Below are 22,683 nucleotides of genomic sequence, written 5' to 3'. Positions count from 1 at the left end.
GACCAAGCCACAAACCAATGCCGGCTATTGCTCATGCCAGGCTTGGGGCTGCTCAGCAGAGGTTTCAGAATGCTGAAGCCAGATGCTGCTTGTCTGGGTTTTGTGAACCTTTGAGAGATTATAGGAAAATGCACGGTATGAGCCAAAACATGCTTTTTATGCAGAAAAGCTACTGGAAGTGCCTTGGGTGTTCCTAAAAGTTGGGTCTGGTGGGGTCAGTGAATCAGGGTGAATGAACCATATTACCCAGGTTGATGGAGACTCAGATATGGCAGCTGCCTGCATCTGCACATCAGGATTGGCGAGGGCTCAACTAAGAAACAATGGTTTCCACCAGCTCCTCCCTCTGGGAGAAAGCTGCCCCTCCAGCCCTCACCCTGAAGCCAGGCAACTCAGTTCCTCCTCGTGTATATGTCCCTGGTGCCTTTTGAGCTGCTGCCTCAGAGCTGGAGCTCAGAGCATGTGAGTCCGTCAGTGAGTAAGTCCATGCATGGTCCCTTTAAGAGGAGTGCCTGGGACTGCAACTGCCCTTGTCTCACTCAGCCACAATCTACCTTGGTTTTCACAGCCATAAGTTATGGGGACTTCTCTCCCTGGTATTGGAACCCTGAGCTGTGGAGATTAGTGTGGGGCTAGAACCCCTTGCTTTTCTGGGCGGGGAGAGCCCTCTGCAGCTAAGATATCCCTCCCTATTTTTAATGGTCACACGGGGGTGTGGAAGCAGCCTATTCAGCATCTCTGCCCCTCTTACCAGTCTCCATGTGGCTTCTTTGGTATGTCCTTACTTGCAGGGCTTTGGTTCAGCAAGACTTTAGATGATTCGCGATGATGGTTATTCTGTAGTTTAATTGTAATTTTGATATGGTCATGAGAAGATGTAATCACAGTGTTTACCTTCTCCACTGTCTTGACCAGCCACTGTCTGTCCTTTTTAATATTTATATTTTAGCTATTCGTGACATTTCTTTTTCTAGTGTTTTTTAAATAACTTTATTCAGGTCTGAAGATAATAATTCATTGAAATTCTGACTACAATTACATTAAATTTGTATATTAACTTTGTCAGAATGAGAATTAATATATATGAATATAACATATAAATATATAAATGTATACATTGGAACTTACATATATTACATATGTTTGGTATTCAATTTATTAACTTTGCAAGGATTAAATCTATCAAGGAACATGGTTCCACTCTCCATTTATTCAGTTCTTGTTTTAGGTCCTGCATTACATTTTTTAAATTAATTTTTAAAAATTGTATATTTAAAGGAAAAGCAGTAAGCACTAAAACTGGGTTAAAATAGAAATATTTGTACTTTGTAGTAGTTACTTTGTGTTCAGTAAGCTAGCATGTTAGACGACTATCACCAGGTTCAGAGAGGGAAGCCAAGTCTATCATATGTGTATCCTTATATTGAACTAGAGTATTTTAATGCAATCTTACTTTCACACTATTTTTTTGAATTGAGATATAATCCACATACCATAAAATTCACCCTTTTAGATTGTAGAATTCAGTGGTTTTTAGTACAAGCATACCTTGGTGATATTGCGGGTTCAGTTCCAGACCACCGCAGTAAAGTTTGAGTAATGCAATAAAGTGAATCACACAAATGTTGGAGTTTCCTGGTACATATGAAAGTTATGTTCACCCTATATTGTAGTCTATTAAGTATGCAATAACATTACATATAAAAGGACAATGTACATATCTTAATGTAAAAATACTTTAGTTCTGCCCAGATAAGAAAAAGCTGAAAGACTTCATCACCACCACGCCAGTATTACAAGAAATGTTAAAATGTTTTCTTTAAACACAAGAAGGAAAAAAATATGAATAAAAAAATATCACAAGGAAAAAAATTCTTACTGATAAAGGCAAACATATAATAAAAGCAGTGGATCAATCAAGCTAAAGCTCGTACAAAGGTTAAAAGGCAAAAGTAGGAAGATCATGTGTAATTACAACACTAAATTAAGGGATACACACAAACACCCACAAAGGAAGTAAAAAATAATGACAAAAACATAAATGTGGAAGGGGTAAGTAAAACTGGTGATTTTAGAATGCATTTGAACTTAAGCGACCATTAACTTAAAATAGACTGCTGTAAACATAGCTTGGTATATAGGAAGCACATGGTAACCACAAACCAAAAATCTATAAAAGATACACAAGAAATAAAGGGAAAGGCATCCAAACACTACAGAAAGTCAACATTCTAGAGAAGAGAGAAAGAGAATAAGAAAGGTACAGAGAAGTACAAAAACAATCAGAAAACAATAAAATGGCAATAAGTATATACCTATTAATAATTACTGTAAATGTAAATGGGTTAAATGCTTCAATCAAAAGATGAATGGATAAAGATGTGGTACATATATACAATGGAATATTACTCTGCCATAAAAAAGAATTAAATCTTATCATCTGTGACAACATGGATGGACCTAGAGGGTATTATGCTAATTCAAATAAGTCAGACAGAGAAAGACAAATAACATGATTTCACTTAATATGTGAAATCTAAAAAAAAATAAAATGAACAAATAAAACGAATTTATAGATACAGAGAACAAACTGATGGTTGCCAGATAGGACCGGTTTTGGGGGTTGGGTGAAAAAGATGAAGGGGTTAAGAAGTATAAATTGGCAGTTACAAAACAGTCATGGGGACATATGGGTGTGATAAAAAATTATGGTGAATGCTGCTCCTGAGTGCCATCCAACAAACGGAAAGGCAGGGATCTTCAATATGGGAAGTGGTGCCTCGAAACTTAGTAACAGTAATGTGACAAATTTCAACTTGCTCAGTGCAGTCAGTTGGGTGTGAGCTACAGTTGAGAGAAGGTATGTTTTGTGCCATAAATCATGGATCACGATCAATGCATTAACATGAAATGGACAAACGGTTTCATCCTCCATCATGACAACTCTCCGTGTTACACATCGCTTCTAGTATGGCAATTTCTGTCAAATAAAAACATTACATTGTGTCCTCATCCGCTTTATTCACCAGATCTGGCATCGTGTGACTTCTGGCTCTTCCCCAAAGTCAAAATCACCATGAAAAATAAACATTTTGAATTGATTCAGGACATTGAGGCAGTCACAACCGTGCAACTACACTCACAACAGAGGACTTCCAGAACTGCTTCAGAAGGTGGTAAGAATGATGGGATAAGTGTGTTAAAAGTGAGGAGGATTAATGGCAATTTGTCTTTTACTGTAATAAATTTTTTTTTTTTTTTTTTTTTTTTTAAGATTTTTTTTATTGGGGAAGGGGAACAGGACTTTTATTGGGGAACAGTATGTACTTCCAGGCCTTTTTTCCAAGTCAAGTTGTCCTTTCAATCTCAGTTTCAAGTTGTTGTCCTTTCAGTCTTAGTTGTGAAGGACGCAGCTCAGCTCCAGGTCCAGTTGCCATTGCTAGTTGCAGGGGGGGCGCAGTCAACTATCCCTTGAGGGAGTCGAACCAGCAACCTTGTGGTTGAGAGGACGCATCCCAACCAACTGAGCCATCCGGGAGCTCAGCGGCAGCTCAGCTCAAGGTGCCGTGTTCAATCTTAGTTGCAGGGGGCGCTGCCCACCCTCCCTTGCGGGACTCGAGGAGTCGAACTGGCAACCTTGTGGTTGAGAGCCTACTGGCCCATGTGGGAATCGAACCGGCAGCCTTCGGAGTTAGGAGCACGGAGCTCTAACCGCCTGAGCCACCAGGCCCGCCCCTGTAATAAATTTTTTAAATTTAATCATTCACTGTAAATTTTTTATCACACCTTGTAAAGTATAGCATAGGGAATATAATCAATAATATGATAATAATTATATGATTGCAGGTGGGTGCAAGGCTTACCACGGAGGATCACTTTGTAAGTTATAAAATGTCTAACCACTATGTTGTACACCTGAAACTAGTATAGTGAATGTCAACTGTAATTGAAAAATAATAAAAAAATTAAAAATTAAAAATAATAAAAATACTTCAATGGTAAAAAATGCTATCATCTCAGCCTTCAGCAAGTTGTAATCTTTTTGCTGGTGGAAGGACTTACCTTCAATTTGTGAAAAACGCAGTATTTGTGAAGTGCAGTAAAGTGAAGTGCAATAGAATGAGGTATGCCTATAACTTCACAAGGTTGTCCAACCTTCACCACTATCAATCAATTCCAGAACATTTTCATCACCCCCAAAAGAAAGCCCACATACATTAGTAGTCACATCCTTTCCCCCAACTTCTTGCCCCTGGAAACTAGTAATCTACTTGTCTCTCTGGATTTGCCTATTCTAGATGAATTCCTACAATATATGGCCTTCTGTGCCTGGCTTACTTCACTTAGCATAATGTTTTCAAAGTTCATCCTCATAGCATGTGTCAGGATTTCATTTATTTTTATGGCTGAATAATAAAATGCCATATTTTCTTTATCTTTTCATCAGTTGATGGACATTTGGGTTGTTTCCACTTGTTGACTATTATGAGTACTGCTATGAATACTCATTTACAAGTTCTCTTTACTTTTTTTTTTAAGTGTGTTTTTCCAGAACCCATCAGTTCCAAGTCAAGTAGTTGTTTCAATCTAGTTGTGGAGGGCGCTAGCTCACAGTGGCCCATGCAGGGATTGAACTGGCAACCTTGTTGTTAAGAGCACCGTGCTTTAACCAACTGAACCAACTGGCCTCCCCATTTACGAGTTCTAATGTGAACATATATCATTTCTCTTGGGTATATACCTAGGAGTGGAATTGCTGGGTCATACGGTAAATATTTAAGTTAGTGAAGAACTGTGAAACTGTCTTCCACAGCTCTGCACCATTTTACATTCCCACCAGTAATGTTTGAGGGTTCCAATCTCTCCATATGCTCACCAAAACTTGTTATTTTCTGTGTTTGTTTTAAGTATAGCCATTCTAGAGGGTGTGATGTAATATCTCATTGTGGGGTGCATTTTCCTAATGACTAATGATGTTCTTGTGCTTGTTGACCATTTGAACATCTTCTTGGTGAAATGTATATTCAGGTCTTTTGCCTATCTTTTAATTAGGTTGTCTTTTTCTTGTTGAGTTATGAGAATTCTTTACATATTATGGAAACTAGACCCTTAGATATATGATTTGCAAATACTTTTTCCCATTTCACTTTCATGTCCTTTGATGCACAAAGGTTTCTATTTTTTCTTTTGTTGCATGTGCTTTTTGTGTCATATTTAAGAAATTGTTACCTAACCCAAAGTCACAAAGATTTACATCTGGTGTTTCCTTCTAAGAGCTGTACAGTTTTAGCTCTTACATATAGGTCTCTGCAGTGAGTTTTGAAATCAGGATCTCTTAGTCTTCCAACTTTGTTTTTTTTTTAAGGTTGTTTTGGCTTCTGAGTCACTTGCAATTTCATATGAATTCTAGGATCAGCTTATCCATTTCTGCAAAAAACATGGCCAGAATTTTAATAGTGATTGTAAAATTTAAATAGATATTATATCTTTTATATTAAACTTATTCCTAGGTATTTTATAATTCTTGATGTTGATGAGAATGGGATTTTCCCATTTTAATTTGTCACATTATTGCCAATTGAGAAAATCTATTGATTTTTGTAAAGATATCTATTATCCAGATAGTTGCCTTACCAAATTTTCTCATTTATTATAGATTTTATTGACATTTCTTGGGTTTCTAAACATAGCTGTCTCTTCCAATACATACACCAATTATTTTATTGCTCTGTCTTACTTCATTAGCTTTACCCTTCAGAAAAACCTAGCTAATAAAGGCGATGATAGTTTCCATTCGTACCTCAACCGCTTAGTTTTAGACTGCTAGATTTTGGTAAACAGTCTTTATTATATTTAAGCTGTTTTCCTCTCTCCTATTTTTCTTAAAAGTTGTTATTAAGAGTGACTGAATTTTATCTTTCAGCATCTATCAATAAAATAATATGAGTTTTCTTCTTAATTTGTTGATGTAATGAATTATGTTGATGGATTTCCCAAAGTAGAACAATTCTTGCATTCCCGGAATAATATCCTTCTTGGTCATGGAGTAGTAATTCTTTTTTTTTTGAGTAGTAATTCTTTTGATGCACTGCTGGATTCAATGTGCTAATATTTTCTTTTACAATTTTGCATCTATATTCAGAAATAAAATTGTCCGTCGTTTCCTTTTTTGTGCTGTCACATGTTTTATTATGTCTTCTATTTTATGCCCAAATAACATTGGAATTATATTTAGATAGTTGTAAAACCATCTACACTAGGAACATTTATTATAATTACATTATTACTATCTTCTGATGTTATTTATTGGGTCTGTTCTCTTTTACTTTTTGAGTAAATTTTAGTCATGTAAAATCATATTAATAAGATGCCCTGCCATTGGATTAATCCAGTTGTCCCTGGCACCAGTTCTGTCTAGTCCCCATTCTCAAATGTGGTGGACCAAAGCTAGTGTTAGGCTATGGGGGTGGAAGGGGATTTGGAAGTGACCACCTACTTGGGAATTGTTCAGTTTGAAAGCATTTTTTACTTTGCAAAGACTCAGTGAAAGGAGCAGTGTGAAGCTTTCCAATGGAAGGAGACAGCCACCACGTCAACATCAGTCTGTCCTGGGCTCTAACCTCTATGGAGCCTGGGTCATCTCCCTTTCTCACCCACCTTGCAGTTGGTCCTGAACATTTTGGTGCACAGGCTCCCTCTGTCCCTCCTAGGTTCTGCCAAGAAAGCAGAACAGCTGCCTGCCTAAGGATGGGGCAGCACCACCTTCGGGTCTTGGATGTACCTGGTTGATGCCAAATAGGGAATTCCTGCCCGTTCTCAGGAATTTTTTTCACTTTCCCGTTCCTGAATCCCGAGATGTAAACTGTTTTCTGTTCTCCATGATGAATCATTTCCACAAAGTGACCGCCGATACAACCAATCACCTGGGTTCAAGGAGCTGATTTTCCCGATTTCCTGACCAACTTTTCTCGGGATCCGGGAAGAGGAAAGCGAAAAAAATTCCTGAGAATGGGCAGGAATTCCCGCTTGGAAACCCTAATGCCAAGTCATAGGAAGGTTTAAAAACAAGGTTTTCATTAATCTTGCTGTAATGCAGTCCTGCATTTTAAGGGATTTAAATGTTTGGGCCTTATTTATACATTATGTTAGGCCCAAAATTTGTGTTGGTCCAAAATTTCCTTGGAAGTCATCCATTTCCTTTAGATTTTAGTTTTGTGGCCATGGACTTGCACATCATCTAATTTTTTTCAGTCTTTTCCATTTTTGTGGCTGTTAATATCCATTGCATTCCCAATAACGGCACTTCTGTTTTCTCTTTCTGAATCAGACTTACTAAGTGTTGGCTTGTTTGATTTTTCAAAGAAAACACCCTTTTCACTATTTTTTTGTTTCATTTATTTTTATCTTTCATCTGTGTTACATCCCTCTTCCTACTTTTTCTTGGTTTATATTGTTGATTTTCTTAAATTGAGTCATGCAGTTCACTTATTTTAAAAAATGGAAGTATTTAAGACTACAAATTACCCAAATACAGGTGCCATCTAAAGTGTAATTTTTATTACTTTCTAGACAACTCATAATTGCCTCTTTTATCTAAGGGTTAGTTAAGAAGTTTCTTGATTTCTAAGATTTTGTTTTCTGGTCACTGTATAATTAATTTGAATATTATTTGATTATGATCAAAGAATGTGGCCTGCAAAATCTACTTTGGGGGATTTATTAAGGATTTCCCAAGGGTCGATAAATAATTGGTTTTTGTAAACATTCTATCACATAACAAGTGAATGTTGACTTTAAGTTCCTTATATTATTCAAATGCTACTCTTTACTTTTTGCCAACTTGATATATAAAAATTCTGAAAGAATATTAAAGGTTTCCATTATTGTGTTTTTAAATAAAGAACTTGTATTTCTGGGATATTTCATTTCATGTATCTGGCTGCTGTGATACTTGGTGCATATCTTTTCATGGAGTGAACCTTTTATTATAAAATATTTCCTATTGTCCAAGGTTTAATGTTTTATTTATTTATTTATTTATTTATTTATTTATTTATTTATTTATTGGGGCAGGGGAACAGGACTTTATTGGAGAACAGTGTGTACTTTCCAGGACTTTTTTCCAAGTCAAGTTATTGTCCTTTCAGTCTTAGTTGTGGATGACGCAGCTCAGCTCCCGGTCCAGTTGCCTTTGCTAGTTGCAGGAGGCACAGCCCACCATCCCTTGCGGGAGAACCCGGCAACCTTGTGGTTGAGAGGACGCGCTCCAACAAACTGAGCCATCTGGGAGGCAGCTCAGCTCAAGGTGCCATGTTCAATCTTAGTTGCAGGGGGCGGAGCCCACCATCCCTTGTGGGACTCAAGGAATTGAACTGGCAACCTTGTGGTTGAGAGCCCACTGGCCCATGTGGGAATCGAACCGGCAGCCTTCGGAGTTACAAGCATGGAGCTCTAATCGCCTGAGCCACTGGGCCAGCCCTGGTTTAATGCTTTTTGATATCTGGATGTATGTCATCACTTTCTTTTTGCTTGTTTTTGCCTGGTATATGGCTCATTCTTATTTTAGATGTTGCTAGATTTTGTTTTCTAACTCAATTTGATAGTCTCTGTTTTGATTGGGAAATTATCCCATTCATTTTCTTTAAGTAACTGATGTGTTATTTGATTCTTTTCATATCATTCTCATGATATTTATTACATTTTATACTTTGTTTCCTAATTTATTTTTTATTTTTGCAGGCTTTTGCATTTCTCTTCATTTCCTGTTTTCCCCTTAGTTAATTTGCACACTACGCTCTTCAGTGCTGCTGGTCCTAACAACCCAGACAGAACCCTGTCCTGGTCTGCAACTTGTCCTACCTGTGATGCTTTACCTCCCCAGCCTCCCCTTGGGCCCAGAGGAGACCTTTACAACACTTTTCTCTCCCTCCCCAAATTCACACTTAGCAATTTTGCCAGCTTGCTTATGTATCTTTTTAAAAATCAAAACTGGCTAGGATGTGGTGGGCCCTTCTGCTGGGCTCTCTCAGCTCTCTCATTATGGAGGCTGTCCTTCATTGTCCCATCTGTAACTTCTGGAACGCTCATTATTCACGTTAGGCTTCATAACATGAATGTATTTTTCAAGTCCTTTTCCCACCACGACTTCCATTTCTCTGCTTTTCTGGTCTCTTTGTTCTGAGATGTATCTACTGGCGGATATTCCAGATTACTAACTGGGCCGCTGCTGAGAAATGTCATTGTGTGTCTGGGCCAGGGCCTCAATTTCCATTCTCAGCTTTATGGTTATTTTACTGTTTTTTAATGATGTCTCTTCCACTGACTGTTCCTTCAGTGAGGGCTGCCCACTCCAGAGTAGAGTTCCCCCTCCCTTTGAGCCTCCTCAGGGAGGGTTCCCCCTTTTTTACTGTCTGGTCACCCTTGGTACCGAGTGGTGGCAAAGCAGCGAGGAATGGGAGACCCAGCGGTTTCTGCTCTTCTGGGCCAGGGGTGAGAACTGCAAACACCAGCCCACTCTGAAGCCATAGAAGGGACTGTTCACTGGTCTGACACAAGAGGGTAACCCTTTCCCAACCTCAGGGAATCAGAGCATCACCCCCACCCCCATCCCTAGCCAGGTGGCCCCCCAGAACTCTGGGCAGTGGATGCAACCCCTCCCCAGGGAATTCTTAATTGAGATTTTGTGTATGTGTGTGTGGTTTATTTCTGTTCTTTTCTTTCATTCCCTTCCCCTCTCCCCTCCCCTCTCCACTTCCCGCCCTTTCTCTCTCTTCTCCCTTCCCCTTTCCTTCATGACTTTTTTTTGCTGTGCTCTTTGAAGGAACAGTGAACCTTGGATCTTTGCTCCAGGCTTCAGGGCTGTAGCAGTTTTGTAGGTTAAGTACACAAGGGCATGGCTAAGGGGTCCAGAGAGGAAAATCTGCCCTTCTGCCCAGGCTGTTCTCTGGTGAGGGTGTGACGTGCCTGGCGGAGGAGCTGCCTTCTGACAGCTTTGCACAGAGGCTCTCTTCTTGCCAAGACAAGTGACCCCAGGGCTGATTCCACAGGAGGGTCCTTTTCTCCCACCTGAGCACAGTCACTAGCACTGGGCTAGTGGCCCCCGCTGGCCTTGAGGGGCATCCTTCCTTCCTGTGCTGCTGTCTCTTGCTCTCTCCAGGCACCAAGGAGAGCCTAGCCCTGTTCCCTTTGGGGACTCAGAGTACAGCCTGTAGCTGCAGGTGAATCAAGCACCAGGCATTCAGTAAATATAAATGTTAGTGTATTTTCATTTTCCATCTAGACTTTTATTTTAGAAAATAATCAGCACGTACAGTAAAACAAAAGAAGCAGAAAGTAAGTCTCAAGTCCCACTACCCAGGAGCAACTCCCAGTGATAAAATCCTACACATCTTTCTAATCTATGATTTAAAAAATACTTTTGAACAGGTAACGTATGCAACTTGGTACAAAATTCAAAAGGGACAAAGGTATCCATTCCCCTCCTCCCACTATTACCAGAGATATCCTATTTGTTTACCCACATTTGATGTGTAGACATATATTTTTTCCCCCTCACAAATGGTTGAAAGCACTAATACTGTTCCACATCTGGCTTTTTCCACTTAATAATATACCTTAGGGATCTTTCCATATCAGTGCATCGCCTTGTTATTTTTAAAATAGCTTTATGGTATTTTACTGTTTTATCCACTATTTAGCCAATCCTAAGTTGATAAACATTTGGACTGGTTCAGTATTTTACTATTATAAACAGTGTTTCAATGTCTATCCGTTACATACCTCTTTTGGCACTTGAGTAAATCTGTAGTGTAAATTACTGGAAGTGGAAATGCTGGACCAAAGGCTATATAACTTTACAGGAAGTTGCCAAGTTGTCCTCTACAGAGGTTGTACCATCTACGTGGACCAGCAGTGTACAAACAGCTAGCTTTTCTTTAATGAATCATTTCTTTACATAATTGAAATTATACTGGTTAAACATTTTTTTAACTTCACATATCAAAAGTATTTTCTCACATCAAAACTATTCATAAACAACAAAAATCCTTTAAAATTATAAATGTTCACTGTAGAAAGATGACCCTATGGATATATAGATAGCCTTTGATGCAAATGTGCACACACACACATACTGTTTCCCCGAAAATAAGACCTAGCTGGACAATCAGCTCTAATGTGTCTTTTGGGGCAAAAATTAACATAAGACCCGGTCTTATATAAGAGCCGGGTATTATATTATGTAAGACCCGGTATTATATTTATTATATTATATATTATATTATATTAAAGACCCGGTCTTATAGTAAAATAAGACTGAATCTTATATTAATTTTTGCTCCAAAGACACATTAGAGCTGATTGTCTGGCTAGGTTTATTTTTGGGGAAAAAGGGTAGTTATATGTATGTATGCTTGACAAAAGTTGGATTGTACCATTCCTAACCTGCTTTTTAAAATTTAATATATCATGAACATTTTTCCTTGTTACTAAATATGGTTATATCACCAGATTTTTCTAATTTTGCTATTTTAAATAATATTGTGATGATCTTTGTGTATAGAATTTTTATTTTTAAAGTATTTCCTTAGGCCACAGAGTATGTATATTTTGAATGCTCTTAACACATACTGAGAATTGCTGTCCAGAAAGGCTGGGTCAGTGTCTGTCTTCCTTGTAATGGGGTATGATTCAGCCTGGTCCACCACACTCTAACCAGTGTTCGTGGCTTATTTCTTGTCACACTTTCACATGAAGCTTATTAGGAGCTATTGACAAATTTTTAGTAGACAGATGACAGCCAGATTTGCATTTTTGATTCCAGCTTCAGAGCCTGACAGCTCTGTCAGCCATATTTGGCCGCAAGAAGCATTCAAGCTAATTGGAGCAAGTTTGGGTGGAGAACCAACAAGCAGGCGTCTAACCTGCTGTTATGGAGACAGCAGTTCAGCGCCGCATCTGACAGGCCCCTGGAGTCAGGAACAATGCACACCACGGTCTTCTCAGTTTCAGGCCTTCTACTTAAGCTAGTCCCTTTGCTTAATGCCTACTTATTCTTTAGGTCTCAGAATACCTGCAGCTCATCTTTCTTTACTGTGTGTCAGACCCTTTACCATTCACCTTCAGGGCATCATCTCCTCTGAAGTTGGTGCATTATTGTCCCGGTTTTGCCGGTGAGAGAATTGAGGCAGAGATAGGTTAAGCACCTTGGCCGTGGGGTTACTTTGCCGCTAATTCTGGCCTCACACGTAGGCTCACCAGTCTTTAGGGCCTGTTGCTCTTGACCACTGAGCTCCCTGCCTCGGGCCACTTCTCTGGACCATTAGCTGGACTCTGAGAGCAGCTTCTAAATCAGACCTCTCAGAGCGCTTTTGTTTGTAGCACAATTTTCAGGTATCAGGTTCTTGACTGTTTTTTAAAAAAAGGGGGTCCCTATTTCTCTTGTTATTTCCCTCTTTTCACCAAAGACTGAGAGCTGAGGTATTTGACTGTAGCTCCCTGAGGACCGGCCCACATCAGGCTCATCTGTGTGAAACTGCCCAGCACAGTGACGGGAATCCGAGTGCCTCCGTCAGTGACTGGTGTTAAATAGAGCAAGTTTTCCCTAGACTCAAGTCTGATACATGGGCCACAAAGATAAAGGAATTAGGGCTCAACTAATTCAACATAGACTGTTCCTGGGTGTATGCGTGCGTGCGTTTGGTGAACCTGCTTTGGAAAGTGTAAAAATACTGCATCATTGCATCTGGGAAGTGATTTTAGAGTGCTTTTACATTCATTTACAATAATAGCAGACTCTGTGCTAGGTGTTTGACATACACTGTGTTATCATGTATATTATTTTTCACAAGAACTTGAGAAGCTAGCAGGGCAGCTATTATCCTTGGGTTGGTTTGTTTCGGATTATAGTTTTTTCCCCAGAGGAAGAAGTTGAAGTTTAGATAGCCCATCGGCCCGCGTGGCCCCCTTTTATTAGGGGCTAACAAGCACCAATGAGCAGCGTTCTGGGGGGCCACCCACGTTGAGATCTCCTTTGGCTCAGGGAGGTAAGCCAGCTCTAGACCACGTCCCCAGGCTTCCTGGTCTTCTTTCTCCCTTAGTTTCTTGGATCTGAAAAAGCTTCCAGGCTTCAGAGGAAATGCAGAGAGTTAATTCTCATGTAGCGGGAGAAGCGCACGTAGAGCCGACGGAACCACAGGAGCTGGCTGCGGTGGCAGGACATGGCTCTCTGGAAGAATCAGAGAGGGGCAGTTATGGAATGCCTCACCCGAGTCACTGCTGTGATTTTCAGTGGCCTTCCTTCCAATAACACGCCTCATGCTACAGCCTTATCTGGCTTCTTCCTATTACCTGCAGACCTCTCTGGATTGGCCTCCAATCACTGCCTCCCCTCTGCCATCTCTGCTTACTCCCTTGTGATAATAGCAGATGAAGCCAACGGCAGCCAGAACACTCAGTCTCCATTCATTGTCTCAATTTTAATAACCTTGTGGGTTAAGAACTGTTATTACTGCTTTTTAAAAAATAGATGAGGAAACTCATCAATCTCAAACAGCTGGTAGGTGGCAGAGCTGACATTTGAACCCAGAGTCATCTGATTGACTCTAGAGCCTACATTTTGCTCCACTACTTCAAATATATGACACATACAGGGACGGTTTATGGGAAGTAAGCTAGAATACTACGCTCAGACTCCTGAATTAGGCAGGCCGGGGAGGCACAATCACTAGTAGAAGGAATAAAGGATGGTACCCATAGGTATGGGTTCTCCTTGCCATCTAGTGGGGAAATGTTTATTATCTTGTTACTCAGACCTTGTGTACTTTAGTTTTTAAACACAATAGATCATAGCAACTGGTTTTAACTACATGTAAACATATAGAAATGGTTCCTGCCTGTTTTTCTCTAAGTACCAAAATTAACCTGCATCTCTAAGTTAATATCGTTGCAAACCTCTATTTAAAGAGCTCATTTTATATTTATTATCAGAACACACAGGGCTTTGAAAATGTAAGTATACCTGTGATATAACCACAAGCTTTAAATGATAAAGGGAGCTTCACCATAAGATAAAATTTGGGCAAAATATTACACAGCATAATTTCAACAGGAAATACAACTAAATTTTTTAAATAAAAAATTATTTGTAGAAACAAAAATGGATGAACTCATAGAATAGTGTTAAACATTTTAAGACCTTAGTAAACATAAAATGTTTATTTTAGAAAAACTGTGAAAGAATGGATGAACTTTGTAGTCCAAAGATACTTGATCTGTCTACTTGTAATAGTTATAAGTTTCAAGAGTTTCCCACATCATGCTGCCCAAGTGGCCAATTTATTTAAATCCCCTAATTTTTCAGTAACTTTTCAGCATCCATTCAACTAGATGGGCAACTACGGGAATTACATATTTATTGCTAATTTGGTTTTTTACCAACTTTATTTTTCTATGACATTTTGTTCAAATGTTCCAAGGGGATGACACAAGATTTCAAAACTGTTTCTATTCGCCTTTCTCCACTTTAGAGCATTTTTCATTACATGTCTTTCAAAGCTATGATTTTACTGCTTATATAATACTACGTAATTCACCTGCTGATTATTAGCTCCTTTTTTGGCTGTCACGAATTATTGTAATGAACAGTCCTATACATAAATCTCTGGGTACACTTTTATTCATTTCTTTAGGATAAAATTCTAAAGATAAAAATTGTTAGGTCAGAGTAAGTATAAATTTATTGAATTATATAAGTAATACATGATTATTTTATAAAGTTTTAAAAATTAAAAGACAAACTTAAACTCACCGAAAATCCCACCACTCAGAGGTAATCAATATGAATATTTTTTCACATGTTCTTTGACTTTTTTCATGTGTATGTGTATAAAAATGTATCACACTGCTCTGTAACCTGTTTGTTTTCATTTAATGTATCAAGAATATCAAAAGGTAAGTACAATGTCTGAGATTTCTGACATTTGTTACTATTACTTCCCACAAAGGCTATACCAGTTTACACACTTATTTCATTTAATGCTTCAACAATAGACTTCTATCATTTGATCCTTTTGATACTTTTATGTATTTCCAGATTTTCTACAATGAACATGTGCTATTACTTACTTTTTAAAGCACGCATTATTTTTACAATCAGAAAAAATAAAAGGAAGAAGTTCTTGAAAATTCGTGACACCCATGGTCTATCAGTCTTGCTAACACTCAGGACAGATGCTGAACTGCAGGGGAAGGTGTTTGGTTAGGGCCTCTGCAGAACCAGGGTTCTGAGAGGCCAGGAGGTCTGGGGCACAGACCTGGAGCTGGGCTGTCCAAGAATCTGCAATCCTCACCTTGGCCTGTGCCACTTCTTTGCTGGTGAGCACGAAGAGGACATCGCTGGTTTGAAGCAGAGAAAAGGGCAGGTCCAGAAGGGAGATGTACTTGCGCAGCACGTTCACAGACTGAAGCGTGAGCACAGAGCACCCTGGGTGGGGAAGGGAGAGGAGAAAACGGAGGAGTGTTGTTGCTTCTGGGCAGATCTCCCCTGAGCGACCTACCTGTTCTTGGGGCTCAGGCCTGGGCTGGGTAGTGGCCGGGGAGTTGCCCGGTTACTCTGTGGCACCAAAGCTGTTCTTTGCTCATCATCCTCACAGATGAGGAGTGAAACGGCCACAGAACAGCTGGCCGCTGCCCTCCCCCGCTGCATGCTATAATAGCAAGAAAAGGTTGGTTGCTAGAGGTTGGGATTTGGCTACCTCAGGGCCAAGGGAAAGGGGATGGAGACAGGAGTGTCTGTATTCGGAGGCCAGAGACCTGCTGTGTCACTAAAGAACTGACAGATTTGGGCAAGTCCCTTAGCATCTCTGAGCCTCAGTTTTCTTATCTGTAAAATGGCATTGATCGTGTGGGACATGCCTGTATCACAGGGTTAATATATAAGAATCAAATGAACTACAGTCATATTCCAAAGACCTCACAGCTTGGTAAGCTCAGTAATCCCACTCAGAAAGGGCACACACTACTTATGTTTTCATTTGTTTCATCTCTGTATCACACCTGTGAGGGATGTACCTCATCCCTACTGACAGATCAGAAACTAGCATCAGTGTCATGCAGTAAATGGTCAAACACCGTCGTTTGCATTAGGAAGAGTTTAACACAAGCAGATTAATCCATCAAGCACCTATCAGTCATTGATAACTTGGCTAATTAATTGGGGAATGGGACATGAGTTTGGATGGACAGACTGAAAGAACACCAGCGGTAGGAAAGACCGACCCTATGGGTAAGCTAGACAGGTGAATGGGAAAGGCCTACTGTGATTTTATTGTTGATGGGTGCCCAGATATTGGGCTAAACATTATTCTGGGTGTGTCTGTGAGGGTGTCTCTGGATGAGATTAGCATTTAAGTCTGTGGACTCAGTGAAGCAGACCGCCCTCCCCTATGTGGGTGGTCTTCAGTGTACAATCAGCAGAGAGCCTTACTAGGTAATTTTATTAATTGTTTTAATTTTCAAAAGGCAGAGGAAGAGAGAACTCACTCTTTTCTGCCTGACTTGGCTGGGATATGGGTCATTTTCTGCCTTCAGACTAGGATTTCCATCATTGGCTCCCCTGCTTCTCAGGTCTTTGGACTCAGGCTGACTTATACCACCATCTTTCCTGGGCCCCCAGCTTGCAGATGGCAGATTGTGGGGCTCCTCAGCCTCCATAATTGCATGAGCCAAGCCCTTATAACAAATAAATAAACACACTTGGAGGCTGCCTGGTGGGCTGGGCATGTCCCAGTGGTACAACCTGATTGAGACCTAGGGACCCACACTGTCAGAAACACTGAGGCGAGTCACGAAGAACATGGCCAGTCCTCCCACTCTCTCCGCCTCTGCCTGGCCCAGGGCAGCTCTCTGTGTATTTACAAAGTTCACCCTGAGTTTCCTTGAGGGACGATGGCCTTACCTTAGCCAGCGGCCTTTTGCAAAAGGGGCAGGCCTTACCTTTAGGTAGCTTCCCTTCTGAGTGCAGGGTCCTGGAGGAGGGAAAGGACAAGAGGAGAGCGAGTAAGATTTCCTTTGCAGCTAACAGGATGGGCCTCCAGCGTAAGGCCTGCCACACCCTATGGTCCCTCCAGGTAGGTTCCTAGGTACTTCCTTTTGCCACATAGATTCATGGGGTTCCATACATCTGGCTACAGCTAAAGGGACCAGCGTGGGTTCCTTACACAAGGACAGCCAGTCTAGAGGCTGGCCAATGGCTTATGAAGTGCCGTGGTCCAAGTTTTGCCCATTAGAGAGGAAGGTAACTGCGGGGGACTCTTCAAGGTTTTTCTCTTTTGAAATTGTAATGTGAGTATGGTGGGAGAATATCTTAAAATATTGACATTTCTTCCCTGATAGCCCCTCTGTCCTTTTTGACCTGTCCCACTCCCACCTCTGACAGGGAAGCCATCCTGTGCTTGAGCTGTTAAGAGGAGGAGGGAGGCAGTCAGCAGCAATTATCCCTGAATCTCTAGTCCCCTTTGTTGTTTTGAAAGCTGAGGTATGGAGGATGCCGTGGGTAGTCTCCACCCCAACATACAGACACACACATGGATATTAAAAGGGATTCTTGTGGGCAGAGGTTATGGAAGAGAAGTTGGGAGATAATTGACAAACTATGGGTCTGACTCCTCAGCAGAGTCCTGAGAAACAGAAAAATCTGAAAAATGTTTCTGGGATCCTGAGAACAGAGGTGATTTGTCCTGCAGTCTGGGTAGAGCCCTGGGATATTCTGAGTTTGGGGTGGTCAGGATCTCCACGGAAAGCGTTGGAAATGCAGGATCTACGTTAAGGAGAGAGGTGAGCACTGGAGATACACACTGTCGATTGGCCAAATAATTCTCCAGATAATCCACCAAAAAGTAAATGGTTTATTCGGGGAAAGAAAAAAACAACAAAGAGTGTGTGCACACTCGCTGGCCGGTCTCGCCCACCCGCCACCCACGTGGGAAGAAGAGAGGAGCCCAACAAGGTTTCTCCTTTTATTTGCATCCCCTCCCCTCTCACCGCCACCAGCCGTGGTTACTATATACAGTTCAACAGGAAGTCAAGACTAGAGAGTTAATAAGGGGCCCAGCTCTACCCATAGTCCTCCCAGCTCTATGGTTAAGCGTCTTAAGATGTCAGTTTACTTTCAACCATACCTGTGCTGAAATCACACAATGCCACTGAGGAATCTGCACTAGAGGAGCCGGGGTTGGGGAGGGATCCCTGGGAATGGGGACAAGGAAGGGCCTTCTGGTGGAAGGAAGCTAGGAAGAGACTGAGAAGGGGCCAGAGGAGTGAGAACAAGCTGGTAAGAGGCAGGTCAAGCAGCATTTCAGTGAGTGATAGGCAGGGTCAAATGCCACAGAAAGGTCAAGACAGATGAGGACTGAAGTAAACCTTAGGGAGTTGAGCAGCCAGGAGGTGACTGTGGAGACAATGTTTAGTAGATTTGTGGGAGTAGAAGGCAGGCACAGAGGGGAGGAAGGATGGAAGTGGACCGCAATTGTCCTCTGCCAAGAGGAGCGTGGAGCCTTCTCTGCACAAGAGGACAAGTCATCCAGTAAGCGTTAGTGCCTGAGGTCGGGGGCGGGGGGGTGGTGGCTACCCAGACTGAGGAAGGTCCTATGGCCACAGATGTTGCTGAGGCCCAGGGAGGGGAAGGAAGGGCAGCTCAGAAGAAAAACCTTATCCCCTTGGCATTTCTGCGTGGAACTGAAGGGGCTGCAGCTGCAGGTGGCAGCCTTAAGTGACAAGTAGAGAGGAGCTCTGAAGCCCAAGGGAGCAGAACCACGAGTGGAATGGAGACTTGGGGTCTGCCATCAGGATGGGCACCCACAGCTGAGCCTCTGTGAAACTGTGAGACCACTTTGGGCTTGGGAATGAATGCCAGCCTGGGGGCTGCCTCTTCTAGGAAGTGCTTCCTGCAATTTACAGAGTGGCTGTGTGGTCCCCCAGCGTCTCCCCTCCTTCTGTGATGTTGCTTTGGTTTTCCTGGCAGCTTTCACAAGCAACCATCTATGGCAAGAAGAATACAAAAGGAAGGGCCAGAAGGGCATGTGGAAAGGCAGGAATGAGGAAGGCAGTACCGCTTATGTCAGGGATGATGCTCGGTTACCCTGGGTGCTCTGTAGCAACAGCTTTTATTACCTCAGAACAACCTGACAGATGAGATGTGAATATTCTCATCTTTCAGATGACAAAAGTAAGGCTTGAAGAGGTCAAGTCATTTAATCCAATTCACACAAGCTTGCTTACTAATGGAAAGTGGCAGTGAGGTGCCCTTTGGAGCACCAGAAAAGGAGACGGAGACCTGCGTTCTAGTTTCTGCTTTGTCTCTGGAGAGGCGTGCAGCCTTGGATAAATCGCTCCTCTTTTCTGACTGGGCATGTTCAGCAAGGACTGTAAGAAATGATTCTGGAGTCTTCCCCTCTGCTGTGACCTAAGGTGACCAAGATGGACATTGCTTCTGTGTAAAACTGCCAGCCACTCTGGTTTCAGATACGGGAAGGACACAAGTGACTGAGGCTGGAATAAGGGCTCCTACCTGGGGAGGCGGGAGGACAGCAGGCACAGGCCCATCAGAGAGGGAATGGATACTTGAGGATGAGGGCCTAGCAGCGGTCAGGGCTGAGTGGATGGAGGCTGAAAGGGTGAAATTTTACAGAAGCAGCTCTCTGCTTCTGGAGGGGGCATAGCTAGCCTCAAAACAGCTGTGGTGCCCGTAGTCAGGAAACTTTCTGAGAAAACCATAAATCTAAACCATGTCCGAGGAAAACGCATTTGGGGGATGGGGAGCTCAAACACACAAGAATGAGAACTCAGGGCTTCTATGGAAAACAATGTAAGATACTGGTACAGGAAGCGTTTTTTTGGGGGTGAGAGGTTCCTTGGGGAACTGGCGACTGTGAACTTCCTCAGGAGTGTCACTGTGGAGGGGGTGTGGGGTCTGTAAGGTCATTTTCAAAGGAGCATGGAGTCAGGCATATCAATAAGTTGTTTTATCTCAAGCACAGTGACCCTCATTAGGACGAAGAGGACCCAGAAGTATTAAAAGTCTGTAGTACCCCAGCCAACCCCTGTCTATCTAGGTACTCTTGGTTTGTTAGGAACAGGCCTGATCTGGTCTTTTCTCTGGGGCAGCTTGCTGAAAAACGACAAGGCTCAGCGTGCATCTGGAATGAGGTGGAGCTATTCTTCTAGGTCTCCATGGGGCTGGTGTCTGTCCCAGTCTTGGAAGCCCAAGGTCTTACGGTAACCACAGGGCTGGTTGGAAATAACTGCTCCCGAGCTGCCTCATTTTCCCATGTATCTTCACAAAACATTACATCTCTGACTGTAACCAGGGGATATGTCTCTCCTGATTCTGAAGGGGCCTAATGCGACCTCAGGCCTTCTCTACAGGTGTGGCCTCTCCGTGGAACAGGATGTGAACAGTCTTTATAGGAGGGGAAAGCATTCTTGCCTGCCCTCATTCCACAGTTAAGGAAACAGGAGGAGCTGTGTGGAAAGACTGGGTAACAATTTCTAGCATCTTCCAGTAGGTGATGCACAATTTAGGGAGAGGGCTGGAAGGTCCCAACACTGGAAAGGTCTTCCCAGGTAACAGACAAGATAATGAATGGAGTCCTGGGATTCCTGGATTCCCAAGCTGCCTCTGCCGGTGCTCAGCCTGGCAGCTCTGGACAAACCACTTCACTGCCTTGGTCAAATGAGGAGGTTGCATTTAATGCTATAGGTGAGGTCATTTCCATCTTCACATATTTCACTGCTCCTGTCTGAGAATGTTGGGCATGTTTAGAAGAAGGTAATAAGGTAAGTCCTTCATTTCAAATTACCCCTCTCTCATTGCTGGGCCACGTGTGCCACCCCAGTGCTCATGGCACCCAGAAGCGCTTCTCTAGACGATGGGAAACATGGTCTATGTGTTTGCATGATCCTGAGTAAGCCCCTAATATCATTTTTTTTTTGGGGGGGGGGTAAAATACAGATAACATATCAGTAAAATAGGGTGACTGTGAAAAATAAATGAGATTTCATATTTTATATGTATATCCTCTTTCTCCAAAGAAAGGTTTGAGAAGTGTGAAAATCTACAACAGAAGATAACAAAGTAAATAAGAATAAGAGGAGGAAAAAGAAGGTGAAGCTAGGAGGCACAGTGGTTCACAGAACTCAATCCTTAAAATCTCACACATGTGCTACAAGGGGTTGCCAATTTGGCCCTAAAGCTTTCTGTGGCCAAAGTAAAGAGAGAAGTAAAATCAGTTACCCCTTTGCTGTATCTGCAGGGTAAAAAAAAAATTCTCAGCTGCTTAGGAGACGAAACTATAATTAAGACTTGACAGAGATTTCTCCTGGGAAGGATGTGGTGAGATGCAGCGAACGACATGGCCAACACTGGCTTCTGACAATAGCGAGTTTCATGGGGCTCAGATAATGAGTGGGAAAGCACCTGAGAACTGTCCACCTGAGCAAATGAACCAGCCTCTCCCACCGCCATCACCCAGAGAATCGTACCTCACGGCCGCGTACAGAGCAACATGATTGCTGTGGCCGCTTACGCCCCCCACATCGAAAGTCACCACCTGCAGAGAAATACAGAGTTTCACTCAGGCCTCCACTTCTAACTAGCTGTCTCCGTTCCCTTGGGAAGGGAAGAAGAGTACAGAACCATGAAACTTTTCAAGTTCTGAGTATATCTGATATGACTGGCTCAGATCAATGGTGTGTAACTACTGGTTTGGCCCATGGCATGGAGACTTTGCCACTGTTTATTTTGTTCCTGACTAGTGGAGCACAGTGGAATTCAGCCATGATAGAAACATGGGTTCAGAATATCTTCGTTTCTTATCTGCCTAGCCAGTTATTAGCATATTTAGTTTTCCTGGCTGGCTCCTGTGTGAACTTTGTTCATGTAGATGTTGCCTGATTTATTGAGTCTCTTTTCCTCGTGCCATACCAAGGGCACAAAAGCTTTTAGGGACAATTTCTACCATGACCTGGGATTAAGTTCACAGAAGAAATATATTTATTCACAGACTGCCTCTGTTTCCATTTTCACAGATATAGCATCTGTTTATTAACTACTAGGTTAGTCTAGGTTCCAATATTTCATTTCTACACAGATGGATTTTAAAAAGCCCAAGGAACAATTTAAATAATATCAGTATCAATAATAATAATGATGATAATAATAGGATAGCTTGAATAACAAAAGAAATATAATAAAGTAACCAAGGCCTCATAAAAAGGAATAGAAGTGGTTGGTTAGGGCTGATGGGACTGGGATTGGAATATTAATGCGAAAAGATTCACTATTGGTCTTTTTATACTAAACCATAAAACATGTTGACTTCATGTTTAGAAAACTCTAAGCAGCTAACGTTTATTGAGCACAGGCTGTAGAGGGGTGGCTATAGATTGAAAGAAAATTTAAAGTCCTATCAACTAATCCTGATTCACACAAGCTGCAAAAACAAAAACATATTTATGACATGAGACTATTGGAAATGTGAAACATTATATTAATTTTTAGGTATGATAATGATATAGTTATGTTAATAAAAGACTCGATGTCTTTTAGAATTGCATACTAAGGTATTTAAATACGAAATACGATGATGAGCATTTGCTTTAAAATAGTACAGGAGGTGGGGAGGTGAA

General features: G+C 41.6%; 2 protein-coding genes across 6 annotated transcripts in view; one reads left to right on the top strand and one right to left on the bottom strand.

Moving 5' to 3' along the window:
• The window catches only part of CENPV (centromere protein V), a 31,846-nt gene extending 23,857 nt beyond the window's left edge, over positions 1–7,989 (top strand). The window contains exons 5-6 of one of the 5 annotated variants that reach the window (XM_074320241.2): positions 3,030–3,173; positions 3,581–7,989. In XM_074320241.2, the coding sequence (XP_074176342.1) occupies positions 3,030–3,173; positions 3,581–3,711 (275 nt within the window). In that variant the 3' untranslated portion in view covers positions 3,712–7,989. Of the gene's footprint in view, positions 1–3,029; positions 3,549–3,580 lie in introns of those variants that run through there. The other 4 variants (XM_074320240.2, XM_074320242.2, XR_012492262.2 and 1 more) reach the window with 4 other exon arrangements.
• A 2,268-nt stretch (positions 7,990–10,257) lies between these two features.
• PIGL (phosphatidylinositol glycan anchor biosynthesis class L) overlaps positions 10,258–22,683 on the bottom strand; it is a 61,127-nt gene continuing 48,701 nt past the window's right edge. Inside the window, exons 4-7 of the mRNA XM_019757398.3 lie at positions 21,538–21,605; positions 16,993–17,024; positions 15,348–15,481; positions 10,258–13,225 (exon numbers count right to left, since the gene is read on the bottom strand). Coding sequence (XP_019612957.3) covers positions 13,127–13,225; positions 15,348–15,481; positions 16,993–17,024; positions 21,538–21,605 — 333 coding nt within the window. The 3' untranslated portion in view covers positions 10,258–13,126. The remainder of the gene's footprint in view (positions 13,226–15,347; positions 15,482–16,992; positions 17,025–21,537; positions 21,606–22,683) is intronic.

This window comes from Rhinolophus sinicus, chromosome 12 (assembly GCF_057876585.1).
Source record: "Rhinolophus sinicus isolate RSI-liver-muscle chromosome 12, RSI-T2T, whole genome shotgun sequence".
NCBI lineage: Eukaryota > Metazoa > Chordata > Mammalia > Chiroptera > Rhinolophidae > Rhinolophus > Rhinolophus sinicus.
The sequence above is the reverse complement of the archived record's forward strand: the minus strand, read 5'-3'. Positions and strand labels throughout refer to the sequence as shown.